The sequence below is a fragment of the Bombina bombina genome, chromosome 9, assembly GCF_027579735.1.
Source record: "Bombina bombina isolate aBomBom1 chromosome 9, aBomBom1.pri, whole genome shotgun sequence".
NCBI lineage: Eukaryota > Metazoa > Chordata > Amphibia > Anura > Bombinatoridae > Bombina > Bombina bombina.
Genome location: NC_069507.1, coordinates 271,881,009 through 271,896,436, shown reverse-complemented (window position 1 = coordinate 271,896,436; position 15,428 = coordinate 271,881,009). Strand labels below are relative to the sequence as shown.

The window sequence follows — 15,428 nt, the reverse complement described above, 5'->3', positions numbered from 1 at the left end:
CCCAGCCACCCCCGCCCACGATCCCGCCCCCCTTCACATCCACAGGGCCATCGATGGCCGCCACCCGCCTCCCGGTCCGGCTCCCACCCACCAACACATGGAGCAACCGATCTCCGGTGCAGAGAGGGCCACAGAGTGGCTCTCTCTGCACCGGATGACTTAAAAAGGTTATTGCAGGATGCCTCCATATCGAGGCATCACTGCAATAACCGGAAAGCAGCTGGAAGCGAGCAGGATCGCTTCCAGCTGCTTTCCACACTGAGGACGTGCAGGGTACGTTCTCAGGCATTAACTGCCTTTTTTCTGAGGACGTACCCTGCACGTCCTCAGTCGTTAAGGGGTTAAACTGTGAAAAATCATGGTAAAACCCAGTCATATGACTTTCTCTCATCTAATCACATGACTTTCTCTCATCTAATCACATGACCCTCTCTGATCCAATCACAGAGAACCACAGTGTATTTAAATTCATGAAAGACCATAATGAGCATCTTGATAAAGGCCTGACTAGGCTGAAACGCGTAGAAATTTGCTCATAACTTGTGAAATTAAGTAGTAGGTAAGGTGGTTGAGACCAACTCTAATTCACAGAGTTGTTTTTTCTTGGAAATACCATCATACCCGTGAGCTACTTTCTTCTGTCCAGCACTGGAATCTGAATAATATGGACACTGTTACAAACTTTACTTGCAATACAACTGCTTGACTTACATATGCGGTAGGTGCGGTGCATTGAGCCTATTTAATATATGAATTGACTCTATATGCGTAATTCCCACCCATGACCCACATTTGTTAAAAGCAGTCTGATTCATTTTTACTTCAAAGAAACGAAGTCTGTCGTTGCTTATCATTACCTCCTGCACTCTGACCTCCTGACCGGAACCGGTCCACAGCACGGGACATCCCGCAAATACGGCTGTGAATGTGTCTTTGAAATTTAACTCACAGTCATTGGATACAAGCCAGAAGATTCTTGCAAGTTTTTCGCTGTTTTAAAAACAACGCAGAGGGAATCACCCAAGTCATACCTGCATTCATATAAACAGCTGGATCAGACACTCTAATCACTGGCCTGATTGTGAAAGGACGGTAACATTGACTCTGTTTATATTCTAACATTGTGTTACTTTGCAACATATTATTAGGTGGCCAGCAACAAAGTTGCAGGACAACCTATTGTTATTGTTCGGATTATTATTATTATTATTATTATTATTATTATTCTTTTTATTCCGCCAAGCTTTGTATTCAATTGCCCATAACTGCTTAACTGTTTTTGCAAAGCTCTTAAAATCAGGTATGCTGGTACAGCCTATTGCTGTGCTACATCTCATGCAAAATTGAACTCATAGGTCACATGCTCTGGCAGCCATATTGCTTTTTGCGACAAATTTTGACAAACGCTTAAAAATCTTTAGCTCTGGAACTGCTTATGTTACAACTTTGAAACTCGCTGTGCTTAGTGCTACTATGACCTGAAATTGCTATTGCTCAAGAGAAGTGCCTTGGTCACATGATGTGGCAGCCATCTTGCATTTTGCAAAAATATTCAAACATCTTCTTCTCCTAAACCGCTTAGTGCAATGACGCGCAATTTTGCACATATGCTCCTTGCAAGGTCCTCTGCCAAGTTTGTTCAAACTGCGATTTTTCCATAATCAACATGGCTGCTGTGAGACATTAACCTTTTTATCGCCATTTAATTGCGTAATTTTGCACTTTATACATTAGTTTTACAATATTTAACAATATTACAGTGTAATAGACACATGATTACACATAGTCATAACCCTTAAAGACAATATTCCAGTTAAAATTCGCATTGCGCAGTCGCCTTCGTGAAATAAAACATTTGCAAATTTTCATGAAACTTCTGCAAATTGTAGAGGTCTATAGTGAGCATTAGTATGTGCAATTTGAAAGCCATACATTGCATAGCTTGGCGGCCATTTTGTTTTGTATGCGCCATTTTTAAAAACTATAAAAATCTTCTTCTCCGAAACCGCTTATTAGACAGACGTGAAACTTGGTTTGTAGAGTTATCTTATGACTAACATTCAGATTTGTTTAAGAGAAGTTGATACGTCATGTGGTTTGGCAGCCATTTTGAATTGTTCAAAATTGCTTAACGATATATTTAAATTAATAATAAAACAAAAACCGTTTTACAAAAATGCTTTATTTTTGCCATGTTTATTGACATCTATAGTGAGCACTATTGTGCGTAATATGGAGGCTGTATATCTTACGATCGGGCAGCCATCTTGGTTTACTCGAAAATTTTGAAAGTCTATTTTCTCTGCAACCGCTTAAGTAAGAACTGTGAAATTTGCTGCACAGTCTTATATTGTGACCTAGAGTCACAGTTGTTCATGTTGAAGGAATTAGTCACAAGCTGTGGCAGCCATATTGGTTTACGCAAAAATTTTGAAACTGTGTTTTCTTTCCAACCGCTTATGTTAAAACTGTGAAATTTGCTATATAACCATATATTGTCACCTAGAGTTACATTTGTTCATGTTGAAAGTATAGGTCATATGTTGTGGCAGCCATTTTAAAAAATGCAAACATTTCGAAAATGTGTTTTTTTCCAAATGCTTATGATAACAAATACCATAGCATCACAAAACAAATAGAAATGCAAAATAAAAGAATTTATTAAAATACAAATATAAAAAGCGTCACAAGAACTGCAAATACACCATATAATAGAATAGATGCAATGGAAGGATATATCTTTCCATTGCGTCTATTCAAGTACCTGCCACCTAAAGGGAGAGCAACATATGCTGGACATTAAGTGGGAGGTTTTGTGGTTAAGTTTCTGCATTCCTTTCCACTAACTCTGGCACTGTGTTTAGCTCATTTGGAGCAATAACTGAAATTGTATTGCCTAGTCCTATTATATTGTGTTTTTGCAGTTCTTGTGACGCTTTTTATATTTGTATTTTAATAAATTCTTTTATTCAAATATCCTGTGAAAGCAACTGTTTACCCAACAGTATAAAGTGGGTGTGCGCATTCACCTGAGCTTGGTTATAGCTCCAACCCATGTGAGTAACCATTTGTATACAAATATTCTGCACTGGATACGGTTACAGAGTTACGCTATGCGGCACATTTTTGTTTCCTTTCTATGAGAATGAAACAAGAGAGATCAGAAGACTGAAGATTCCAAGGAAGAATCTATATATCCTTATGTGAACTTTATATACATTTCTACTCTTTTTTTTTCCCAATGCTTATGTTAGAACTGTAAACAGTTGTTGTATAGCTTTATTTTGTGACATAACTACTTATATGGCATTGCAAAAATAATGCGCTGGCCACCTCTATTGCTGCTTGCAGCTATATTTATTTTTATAGTTACTTACAGCACTACACACTGATGTTTTATATTTTATGTTGATTCTCATCCTATTTTAATTGTACTATTTTACTTTGTATCAGATGCCGGCATCGCTTATTGTAATACAATTATAAACAAATATAAACTTTTTTATTATACTCTTGTGTTATCCACATTCCTTATATAGTTATTTACCTCTCATATGCTGTTTTTTACAGCGCGTTCCCATATCCCCTTGTTCTTTTTCTATTTTGGTTTGATGTTAGGAGGTACACTTACCTTTTGGGAACAGCATTTGAGATTTGAGCGTTGTATCTTATACCTACCCTGTTGTTTTGATTATCAAAAGTGACAAAATGTCATACTGTATTAGTGTGACACTGCATTATTCAAAGTGACAAAATGACATACTGTATTGGGGTGACACTGCATTAGCGTAAGTGACAAAATAACATACTGCATTAGCAAAAGTGACAAAATAACATACTTCATTAGTGTGACACACTGCATTAGCAAAAGTGACAAAATAACATACTGCATTGGTGTGACACACTAAATTAGCAAAAGTGACAAAAAATGACACACTGCATTAGCGTAAGTGACAAAATGACACAGTATTGGTGTGACACTGGATTAGCAAAAGTGACAAAATGACACAGTATTGGTGTGACACTGGATTAGCAAAAGTGACAACATGACACACTGTATTGGAGTGAAACTATGTATTAGCGTGACAAAATGACACACTGTATTGGTGTGACACAGTGACACTATGTATTAGCGTGACAAAATGACACACTGTATTGGTGTGACACAGTGACACTATGTATTAGCGTGACAAAATGACACACTGTATTGGTGTGACACAGTGACACTATGTATTAGCGTGACAAAATGACACACTGTATTGGTGTGACACAGTGACACTATGTATTAGCGTGACAAAATGACACACTGTATTGGTGTGACATAATGACACTATGTATTAGTGTAACTGAGTTGGGAAAATGTAAAGTCAATAAAATAATTATAATAACTTTATATCTTTACAGATTTTTAAGTGTGACCTAAATATCTATAGATTACAATTAGTTTAGTAGTCATCGTGTGCACATGACAATGTTTGTGACTACCGGCCCATGTCTGGGCTGTGAAGGGATTTAACCAACCAGGGCAGGTAACCCTGTGATCTGAGCAGCTCACAGTAATCTTAGACAGTGAGTGCTACAAACACAAACTGATATACTGCAGAGGGTTCATTCAAACAAAAGTTTAGGGTATTGTGGGTTTGGCTATTACAAGCGCATACACATTAAACACAACACTTTCACTGGGTTTATTTGGCCATACCAAGCCCATCTCACCACTAGACCTTCCCTGCAAGATGCACTGCGTATATTTACCAAACCTTTAGGGGACATTCCTGACATGTGTATCTCACTGGCTTCCTTTAGTAAATCTCACTGGCACATGTGACATAGAACGTAAGGTTTGTGACTGCATCATGGCTTTGTACAAATCTGCTGGGATGCACAACTACCCATTACATACAGTGCTTGGCGTCTTGTTGGGCCTTTATGACTTTTGCATCTCATTGGATGCCCCTTTGTCTGTGAACACAGATAGGTTATCAAATGGTTACTTTATATCTCACTATAGTGCGTAGGTGGCGGCTCTATTGGGGAATGTGTGCTCAATTTGGTGCTAATTTTCTAAAAGTAATTCACTCAAGTGCCCACAGTAATTGTGTGTATTATATTTTCTTAGAAATCTATAACGGATATAAACAAAGCTTGCATCACAGATTCACAAAATAAATACAAGTACTACAGTTTTAGTCAATGAAACCAAGTAAATTTGTATTGAGTGCCATCTTGGAAACACATCTCATTGCTTCACCGTCCCTCTTCTAGTGAATCTTGGACAGTTACCCGATATTCCTAAAAGTGAATGTAGCCCATTTAATTACTGCGCCCTGAGGTGCGTATACCTTCATAGCGTTGTTGAAGAGTCGTCCTACACTCCTAAAGCAGCCATTTTCCTGGCTATTTTTATGCAGCCAACTGTAGGTTTGGTTCAGGTGAGTCTCATCAATAAAGATGTAGGGTCGGGCTTTGCTAAACGACTTCAGTACAAAAGCACTTAACCTAGAGGAAGAGAAGGTGAGACACACAGTGAGTGAGGGAAGAGAGAATGAGCACAGGTAGACACACAGTGAGTGAGTGAGTGAGTGAGTAAGGGAAGAGAGAGTGAGCACAGGGAGACAGACAATGAGTGAGTGAGGGAAGAGAGAGTGAGCACAGGAAGACACACAGTGAGTGAGGGAAGAGAGTGAGCACAGTAAGAGACACAGTGAGTGAGGGAAGATAATGAGCACAGGAAGAGACACAGTGAGTGAGGGAAGAGAGTGAGCACAGGAAGACACACAGTGAGTGAGGAAAGAGAGTGAGCACAGGAAGACACACAGTGAGTGAGAGAAGAGAGAGTGAGCACAGGAAGACACACAGTGAGTGAGGGAAGAGAGTGAGCACAGGAAGACACACAGTGAGTGAGAGAAGAGAGTGAGCACAGGAAGACACACTGTGAGTGAGGGAAGAGAGAGTGAGCACAGGAAGGCACACAGTGAGTGAGAGAAGAGAGTGAGCAAAGGAAGACACACAGTGAGTGAGGGAAGAGAGTGAGCACAGGAAGACACACAGTGAGTGAGCACAGGAAGAGACACAGTGAGTGAGGGAAGAGAGTGAACAAAGGAAGACACACAGTGAGTGAGGGAAGAGAGTGAGCAAAGGAAGACACATAGTGAGTGAGGGAAGAGAGTGAGCAAAGGAAGACAGACACACAGTGAGTAAGGAAAGAAGGAAGTGAGTGAGTGAGGGAAGAGAGTGAGCACATGAAGACACACAGTGAGTGAGAGAAGAGAGTAAGCACAGGAAGACACACAGTGAGTGAGGGAAGAGAGTGAGCACAGGAAGACACAGAGTGAGTTAGGGAAGATAGTGAGCAAAGGAAGACACACAGTGAGTGAGGTAAGAGAGTGAGCACAGGAAGACACACAGTGAGTGAGGGAAGAGAGAGTGAGCACAGGAAGACACACAGTAAGTGAGAGAAGAGAGTGAGCACAGGAAGACACACAGTGAGTGAGGGAAGAGAGTGAGCAGAGGAAGGCACACATTGAGTGAGAGAAGAGAGTGAGCACAGGAAGACACACAGTGAGTGAGAGAAGAGAGTGAGCACAGGAAGACGCACAGTGAGTGAGGTAAGAGAGTGAGCACAGTAAGACACACAGTGAGTAAGGAAAGAGAGAGTGAGTACAGGAAGACACACAGAGAGTGAGGGAAGAGAGAGTGAGCACTGGAAGACACACAGTGAGTGAGGGAAGAGAGTGAGCACAGGAAGAGACACAGTGAGTAAGGGAAGAGAGTGAACAAAGGAAGACACACAGTGAGTGAGGGAAGAGAGTGAGCAAAGGAAGACACATAGTGAGTGAGGGAAGAGAGTGAGCAAAGGAAGACAGACACACAGTGAGTAAGGAAAGAGGGAAGTGAGTGAGTGAGGGAAGAGAGTGAGCACAGGAAGACACACAGTGAGTGAGGGAAGAGAGTGAGCACAGGAAGACACGCAGTGAGTGAGGGAAGATAGTGAGCAAAGGAAGACACACAGTGAGTGAGGTAAGAGAGTGAGCACAGGAAGACACACAGTGAGTGAGGGAAGAGGGAGTGAGCACAGGAAGACACACAGTGAGTGAGAGAAGAGAGCGAGCACAGGAAGACACACAGTGAGTGAGGGAAGAGAGTGAGCAAAGGAAGACACACAGTGAGTGAGGGAAGAGAGTGAGCAAAGGAAGACACACAGTGAGTGAGGGAAGAGAGTGAGCACATGAAGACACACAGTGAGTGAGGGAAGAGAGTGAGCACATGAAGAGACACAGTGAGTGAGGGAAGAGAGTGAGCACATGAAGAGACACAGTGAGTGAGTGAAGAGAGTGAGCACAGGAAGACACACAGTGAGTGAGTGAAGAGAGTGAGCACAGGAAGACACACAGTGAGTGAGGGAAGAGATTGAGCACAGGAAGACACACAGTGCGTGAGGGAAGAGAGTGAACACAGGAAGACACACTATGAGTGAGAGAAGAGAGTGAGCACAGGAAGACACACAGTGAGTGAGTGAAGAGAGTGAGCACAGGAAGACACACAGTGAGTGAGGGAAGAGAGTGAGCACAGGAAGACACACAGTGAGTGAGAGAAGAGAGTGAGCACAGGAAGACACACAGTGAGTGAGTGAAGAGAGTGAGCACAGGAAGACACACAGTGAGTGAGGGAAGAGAGTGAGCACAGGAAGACACACAGTGCATGAGGGAAGAGAGTGAACACATGAAGACACACTGTGAGTGAGGGAAGATAGTGAGCAAAGGAAGAGACACAGTGAGTGAGGTAAGAGAGTGAGCACAGGAAGACACACAGTGAGTGAGGGAAGAGAGAGTGAGCACAGGAAGACACACAGTGAGTGAGGGAAGAGAGAGTTAGCACAGGAAGACACACAGTAAGTGAGGGAAGAGAGTGAGCACAGGAAGACACTCGGTGAGTGAGGGAAGAGAGTGAGCACAGGAAGACACACAGTGAGTGAGGGAAGAGAGTGAGCACAGGAAGAGACACAGTGAGTGAGGGAAGAGAGTGAGCACAGGAAGACACACAGTGAGTGAGGGAAAAGAGTGAGCAAAGGGAGACACACAGTGAGTGAGGGAAGAGAGTGAGCACATGAAGAGACACAGTGAGTGAGGGAAGAGAGTGAGCACATGAAGAGACACAGTGAGTGAGTGAAGAGAGTGAGCACAGGAAGACACACAGTGAGTGAGTGAAGAGAGTGAGCACAGGAAGACACACAGTGAGTGAGGGAAGAGATTGAGCACAGGAAGACACACAGTGCGTGAGGGAAGAGAGTGAACACAGGAAGACACACTATGAGTGAGAGAAGAGAGTGAGCACAGGAAGACACACAGTGAGTGAGTGAAGAGAGTGAGCACAGGAAGACACACAGTGAGTGAGGGAAGAGAGTGAGCACAAGAAGACACACAGTGTGTGAGGGAAGAGAGTGAGCACAGGAAGACACACAGTGAGTGAGAGAAGAGAGTGAGCACAGGAAGACACACAGTGAGTGAGTGAAGAGAGTGAGCACAGGAAGACACACAGTGAGTGAGGGAAGAGAGTGAGCACAGGAAGACACACAGTGCATGAGGGAAGAGAGTGAACACATGAAGACACACTGTGAGTGAGGGAAGATAGTGAGCAAAGGAAGAGACACAGTGAGTGAGGTAAGAGAGTGAGCACAGGAAGACACACAGTGAGTGAGGGAAGAGAGAGTGAGCACAGGAAGACACACAGTGAGTGAGGGAAGAGAGAGTTAGCACAGGAAGACACACAGTGAGTGAGGGAAGAGAGTGAGCACAGGAAGACACTCGGTGAGTGAGGGAAGAGAGTGAGCACAGGAAGACACACAGTGAGTGAGGGAAGAGAGTGAGCACAGGAAGACACAGTGAGTGAGGGAAGAGAGTGAGCACAGGAAGACACACAGTGAGTGAGGGAAGAGAGTTAGAACAGGAAGACACACAGTGAGTGAGGGAAGAGAGTGAGAACAGGAAGACACACAGTGAGTAAGGAAAGAGAGAGTGGGCACAGGAAGACACACAGTGAGTGAGGGAAGAGAGTTAGAACAGGAAGACACACAGTGAGTGAGGGAAGAGAGAGTGAGCACTGGAAGACACACAGTGAGTGAGGAAAGAGAGTGAGCACAGGAAGACACACAGTGAGTGAGGGAAGAGAGTGAGCACAGGAAGACACACAATGAGTGAGGGAAGAGAGTGAGCACAGGAAGACACACAGTGAGTGAGGGGAGAGAGAGTGAGCACAGGAAGACACACAGTGAGTGAGTGAGGGAAGAGAGTGAGCAAAGGAAGACACACAGTGAGTGAGTGAGGGAAGAGAGTGAGCACAGGAAGACACAGTGAGTGAGGGAAGAGATTGAGCACAGGAAGACACACAGTGAGTGAGTGAGGGAAGAGAGTGAGCACAGGAAGACACACAGTGAGTGAGGGAAGAGAGTGAGCAAAGGAAGACACACAGAGAGTGAGCAAAGGAAGACACACAGTGAGTGAGGGAAGAGAGTGAGCACATGAAGACACACAGTGAGTGAGTGAAGAGAGTGAGCACAGGAAGAAACACAGTGAGTAAGGGAAGAGAGTGAGCACAGGAAGACACACAGTGCGTGAGGGAAGAGAGTGAGCACATGAAGACACACAGTCAGTGAGAGAAGAGAGTGAGCACAGGAAGACACAGTGTGAGTGAGGGAAGATAGTGAGCAAAGGAAGACACACAGTGAGTGATGTAAGAGAGAGTGAGCACAGGAAGACACACAGTGAGTGAGGGAAGATAGATTGAGCACAGGAAGACACACAGTGAGTGAGGGAAGAGAGTGAGCACAGGAAGACACACTGAGTGAGGGAAGAGAGTGAGCACAGGAAGAGACACAGTGAGTGAGGGAAGAGAGTGAGCACAGGAAGACACACACTGAGTGAGGGAAGAGAATGAGCACAGGAAGACACACTGTGAGTGAGGGAAGAGAGTGAGCACATGAAGACACACAGTGAGTGAGGGAAGAGAGTGAGCACAGGAAGGCACACAGTGAGCGAGGGAAGAGAGTGAGCAAAGGAAGACACACAGTGAGTGAGGGAAGAGAGTGAGCACAGTATGACACACAGTGAGTGAGGGAAGAGAGTGATCACATGAAGACACACAGTGAGTGAGGGAAGAGAGTGAGCAAAGGAAAACACACAGTGAGTGAGGGAAGAGAGTGAGCAAAGGAAGACACACAGTGAGTGAGGGAAGAGAGTGAGCAAAGGAAGACACACAGTGAGTGAGGGAAGAGAGTGAGCACATGAAGACACACAGTGAGTGAGGGAAGAGAGTGAGCACATGAAGACACACAGTGAGTGAGTGAAGAGAGTGAGCACAGGAAGACACACAGTGAGTGAGTGAAGAGAGTGAGCACAGGAAGACACACAGTGAGTGAGGGAAGAGAATGAGCACAGGAAGACACACTGTGCATGAGAGAAGAGAGCGAGCACAGGAAGACACACTGTGAGTGAGAGAAGAGAGTGAGCAAAGGAAGACACACAGTGAGTGAGGTAAGAGAGTGAGCACAGGAAGACACACAGTGAGTGAGGGAAGAGAGAGTGAGCACAGGAAGACACACAGTGAGTGAAGGAAGATAGAGTGAGCACAGGAAGACACACAGTGAGTGAGGGAAGAGAGAGTTAGCACAGGAAGACAAACAGTGAGTGAGGGAAGAAAGAGTTAGCACAGGAAGACAAACAGTGAGTGAGGGAAGAAAGTGAGCACAGGAAGACACATAGTGAGTGAGGGAAGAGAGTGAGCACAGGAAGACACACAGTGAGTGAGGGAAGAGAGTGAGGACAGGAAGACACAGTGAGTGAGGGAAGAGAGTGAGCACAAGAAGAGACACAGTGAGTGAGGGAAGAGAGTGAGCACAGGAAGACACACAGTGAGTGACGGAAGATAGCGAGCAAAGGAAGACACACAGTGAGTGAGGTAAGAGAGTGAACACAGGAAGACACACAGTGAGTGAGGGAAGAGAGAGTGAGCACAGGAAGACACACAGTGAGTGAGGGAAGATAGATTGAGCACAGGAAGACACACAGTGAGTGAAGGAAGAGAGTGAGCACATGAAGAGACACAGTGAGTGAGGGAAGAGAGTGAGCACAGGAAGACACACAGTGAGTGAGGGAAGAGAGTGAGCACAGGAAGACACACAGTGAGTGAGGGAAGAGAGTGAGTACAGGAAGAAACTCAGTGAGCGAGGGAAGAGAGTGAGCACAGGAAGACACACAGTGAGCGAGGGAAGAGTGAGCACAGGAAGGCACACAGTGAGCGAGGGAAGAGAGTGAGCAAAGGAAGACACACAGTGAGTGAGGGAAGAGAGTGAGCACAGGATGACACACAGTGAGTGAGGGAAGAGAGTGATCACATGAAGACACACAGTGAGTGAGGGAAGAGAGTGAGCAAAGGAAAACACACAGTGAGTGAGGGAAGAGAGTGAGCAAAGGAAGACACACAGTGAGTGAGGGAAGAGAGTGAGCACATGAAGACACACAGTGAGTGAGGGAAGAGAGTGAGCACATGAAGACACACAGTGAGTGAGTGAAGAGAGTGAGCACAGGAAGACACACAGTGAGTGAGTGAAGAGAGTGAGCACAGGAAGACACACAGTGAGTGAGGGAAGAGAATGAGCACAGGAAGACACACTGTGCGTGAGAGAAGAGAGCGAGCACAGGAAGACACACTGTGAGTGAGGGAAGAGAGTGAGCAAAGGAAGACACACAGTGAGTGAGGTAAGAGAGTGAGCACAGGAAGACACACAGTGAGTGAGGGAAGAGAGAGTGAGCACAGGAAGACACACAGTGAGTGAAGGAAGATAGAGTGAGCACAGGAAGACACACAGTGAGTGAGGGAAGAGAGAGTTAGCACAGGAAGACAAACAGTGAGTGAGGGAAGAAAGAGTTAGCACAGGAAGACAAACAGTGAGTGAGGGAAGAAAGTGAGCACAGGAAGACACATAGTGAGTGAGGGAAGAGAGTGAGCACAGGAAGACACACAGTGAGTGAGGGAAGAGAGTGAGGACAGGAAGACACACAGTGAGTGAGGGAAGAGAGTGAGCACAGGAAGAGACACAGTGAGTGAGGGAAGAAAGTGAGCACATGTAGACACACAGTGAGTGAGGGAAGAGAGTGAGCACAGTAAGACACACAGTGAGTGAGGGAAGAGAGTGAGCACAGGAAGAAACACAGTGAGCGAGGGAAGAGTGAGCACAGGAAGACACACAGTGAGTGAGGAAGAAAATGAGCACAGGGAGACACACAGTGAGTGAGGGAAGAGAGAGTGAGCACAGGAAGACACACAGTGAGTGAGAGAAGACAGTGAGCACAGGAAGACACACAGTGAGTGAGCGAAGAGAGAGTGAGCACAGGAAGACACACAGTGAGTGAGATAAGAGAGTGAGCACAGGAAGACACACAGTGAGTGAGATAAGAGAGTGAGCAAAGGAAGACACACAGTGAGTGAGCGAAGAAAGTGAGCAAAGGAAGACACACAGTGAGTGAGGGAAGAGAGTGAGCAAAGGAAGACACACAGTGAGTGAGGGAAGAGAGTGAGCAAAGGAAGACACACAGTGAGTGAGGGAAGAGAGTGAGCACAGGAAGAAACTCAATGAGTGAGGGAAGAGAGTGAGCACATGAAGACACACAGTGAGTGAGGGAAGAGAGTGAGCAAAGGAATACACACTGTGAGTGAGGGAAGAGAGTGAGCACAGGAAGACACACAGTGAGTGAGGGAAGAGAGTGAGCACAGGAAGACACACAGTGAGTGAGGGAAGAGAGTGAGCACAGGAAGAAACACAGTGAGTGAGGGAAGAGAGTGAGCAAAGGAAGACACACAGTGATTGAAGGAAGAGAGTGAGCACAGGAAGACACACAGTGAGTGAGGGAAGAGAGTGAGCACATGAAGACACACAGTGAGTGAGGGAAGAGAGTGAGCACATGAAGACACACAGTGAGTGAGAGAAGAGAGAGTGAGCACAGGAAGACACACAGTGAGTGAGGGAAGAGAGTGAGCACAGGGAGACACACAGTGAGTGAGGGAAGAGAGTGAGCACAGGGAGACACACAGTGAGTGAGGGAAGAGAGTGAGCACAGTAAGACACACAGTGAGTGAGGGAAGAGAGTGAGCACAGGAAGACACAGTGAGTGAGAGAAGAGAGTGAGCACATGAAGACACACAGTAAGTGAGGGAAGAGAGTGAGCACAGGAAGACACACAGTGAGTGAGGGAAGAGAGTGAGCACAGGAAGACACACAGTGAGTGGGAGAAGAGAGAGTGAGCACAGGAAGACACACAGTGGGTGAGGGAAGAGAGAGTGAGCACAGGAAGACACACAGTGAGTGAGAGAAGAGAATGAGCACATGAAGACACACAGTGAGTGAGAGAAGAGAGTTAGCACATGAAGACACACAGTGAGTGAGGGGAGAGAGTGAGCACATGAAGACACACAGTGAGTGAAGGAAGAGAGTGAGCACAGGAAGACACACAGTGAGTGAGGAAGAGAGTGAGCACAGGGAGACACACAGTGAGTGAGGGAAGAGAGTGAGCACAGGAAGACACACAGTGAGTGAAGGAAGAGAGTGAGCACATGAAGACACACAGTGAGTGAGAGAAGAGAGTTAGCACATGAAGACACACAGTGAGTGAGGGGAGAGAGTGAGCACAGGAAGACACACAGTGAGTGAGAGAAGAGAGTGAGCACAGGAAGACACACAGTGAGTGAGGGAAGAGAGAGTGAGCACAGGAAGACACAGAGTGAGTGAGGGAAGAGAGAGTGAGCACAGGAAGACACAGAGTGAGTGAGGGAAGAGAGAGTGAGCACAGGAAGACACACAGTGAGTGAGGAAGAAAGTGAGCACAGGGAGACACACAGTGAGTGAGGGAAGAGAGAGTGAGCACAGGAAGACACACAGTGAGTGAGAGAAGAGAGAGTGAGCACAGGAAGACACACAGTGAGTGAGTGAAGAGAGAGTGAGCAAAGGAAGACACACAGTGAGTGAGCGAAGAAAGTGAACAAAGGAAGACACACAGTGAGTGAGGGAAGAGAGTGAGCAAAGGAAGACACACAGTGAGTGAGGGAAGAGAGTGAGCAAAGGAAGACACACAGTGAGTGAGGGAAGAGAGTGAGCACAGGAAGAAACTCAATGAGTGAGGGAAGAGAGTGAGCACATGAAGACACACAGTGAGTGAGGGAAGAGAGTGAGCAAAGGAATACACACTGTGAGTGAGGGAAGAGAGTGAGCACAGGAAGACACACAGTGAGTGAGGGGAGAGAGTGAGCACAGGAAGACACACAGTGAGTGAGGGAAGAGAGTGAGCAAAGGAAGACACACAGTGATTGAAGGAAGAGAGTGAGCACAGGAAGACACACAGTGAGTGAGGGAAGAGAGTGAGCACATGAAGACACACAGTGAGTGAGGGAAGAGAGTGAGCACATGAAGACACACAGTGAGTGAGGGAAGAGAGTGAGCACATGAAGACACACAGTGAGTGAGAGAAGAGAGTGAGCACAGGAAGACACACAGTGAGTGAGGGAAGAGAGTGAGCACAGGGAGACACACAGTGAGTGAGGGAAGAGAGTGAGCACAGGAAGACACACAGTGAGTGAAGGAAGAGAGTGAGCACATGAAGAAACACAGTGAGTGAGAGAAGAGAGTTAGCACATGAAGACACACAGTGAGTGAGGGGAGAGAGTGATCACATGAAGACACACAGTGAGTGAAGGAAGAGAGTGAGCACAGGGAGACACACAGTGAGTGAGGGAAGAGAGAGTGAGCACAGGAAGACACACAGTGAGTGAGAGAAGAGAGTGAGCACAGGAAGACACACAGTGAGTGAGGGAAGAGAGAGTGAGCACAGGAAGACACAGAGTGAGTGAGGGAAGAGAGAGTGAGCACAGGAAGACACAGAGTGAGTGAGGGAAGAGAGAGTGAGCACAGGAAGATACACAGTGAGTGAGGGAAGAGAGTGAGCACAGGAAGACACAGAGTGAGTGAGGGAAGAGAGAGTGAGCACAGGAAGACACACAGTGAGTGAGGAAGAGAGTGAGCACAGGGAGACACACAGTGAGTGAGGGAAGAGAGAGTGAGCACAGGAAGACACACAGTGAGTGAGAGAAGAGAGTGAGCACAGGAAGACACACAGTGAGTGAGGTAAGAGAGAGTGAGCACAGGAAGGCACACAGTGAGTGAGAGAAGAGAGTGAGCAAAGGAACACACACAGTGAGTGAGGGAAGAGAGTGAGCACAGGGAGACACACAGTGAGTGAGGGAAGAGAGAGTGAGCACAGGAAGACACACAGTGAGTGAGAGAAGAGAGTGAGCACAGGAAGACACAGAGTGAGTGAGGGAAGAGAGAGTGAGCACAGGAAGACACACAGTGAGTGAGAGAAGAGAGTGAGCACAGGAAGACA

At 46.0% G+C, this 15,428-nt stretch overlaps 1 protein-coding gene across 1 annotated transcript in view; it reads right to left on the bottom strand.

The window, feature by feature from the left end:
• The window catches only part of LOC128640317 (alpha-2-macroglobulin), a gene marked incomplete in the record, with an annotated part of 664,962 nt that overhangs the window by 152,010 nt on the left and 497,524 nt on the right, over positions 1 to 15,428 (bottom strand). Inside the window, 1 exon segment of the mRNA XM_053692808.1 lies at positions 5,343 to 5,499. Within this exon segment, the coding sequence (XP_053548783.1) occupies positions 5,343 to 5,499 (157 nt within the window).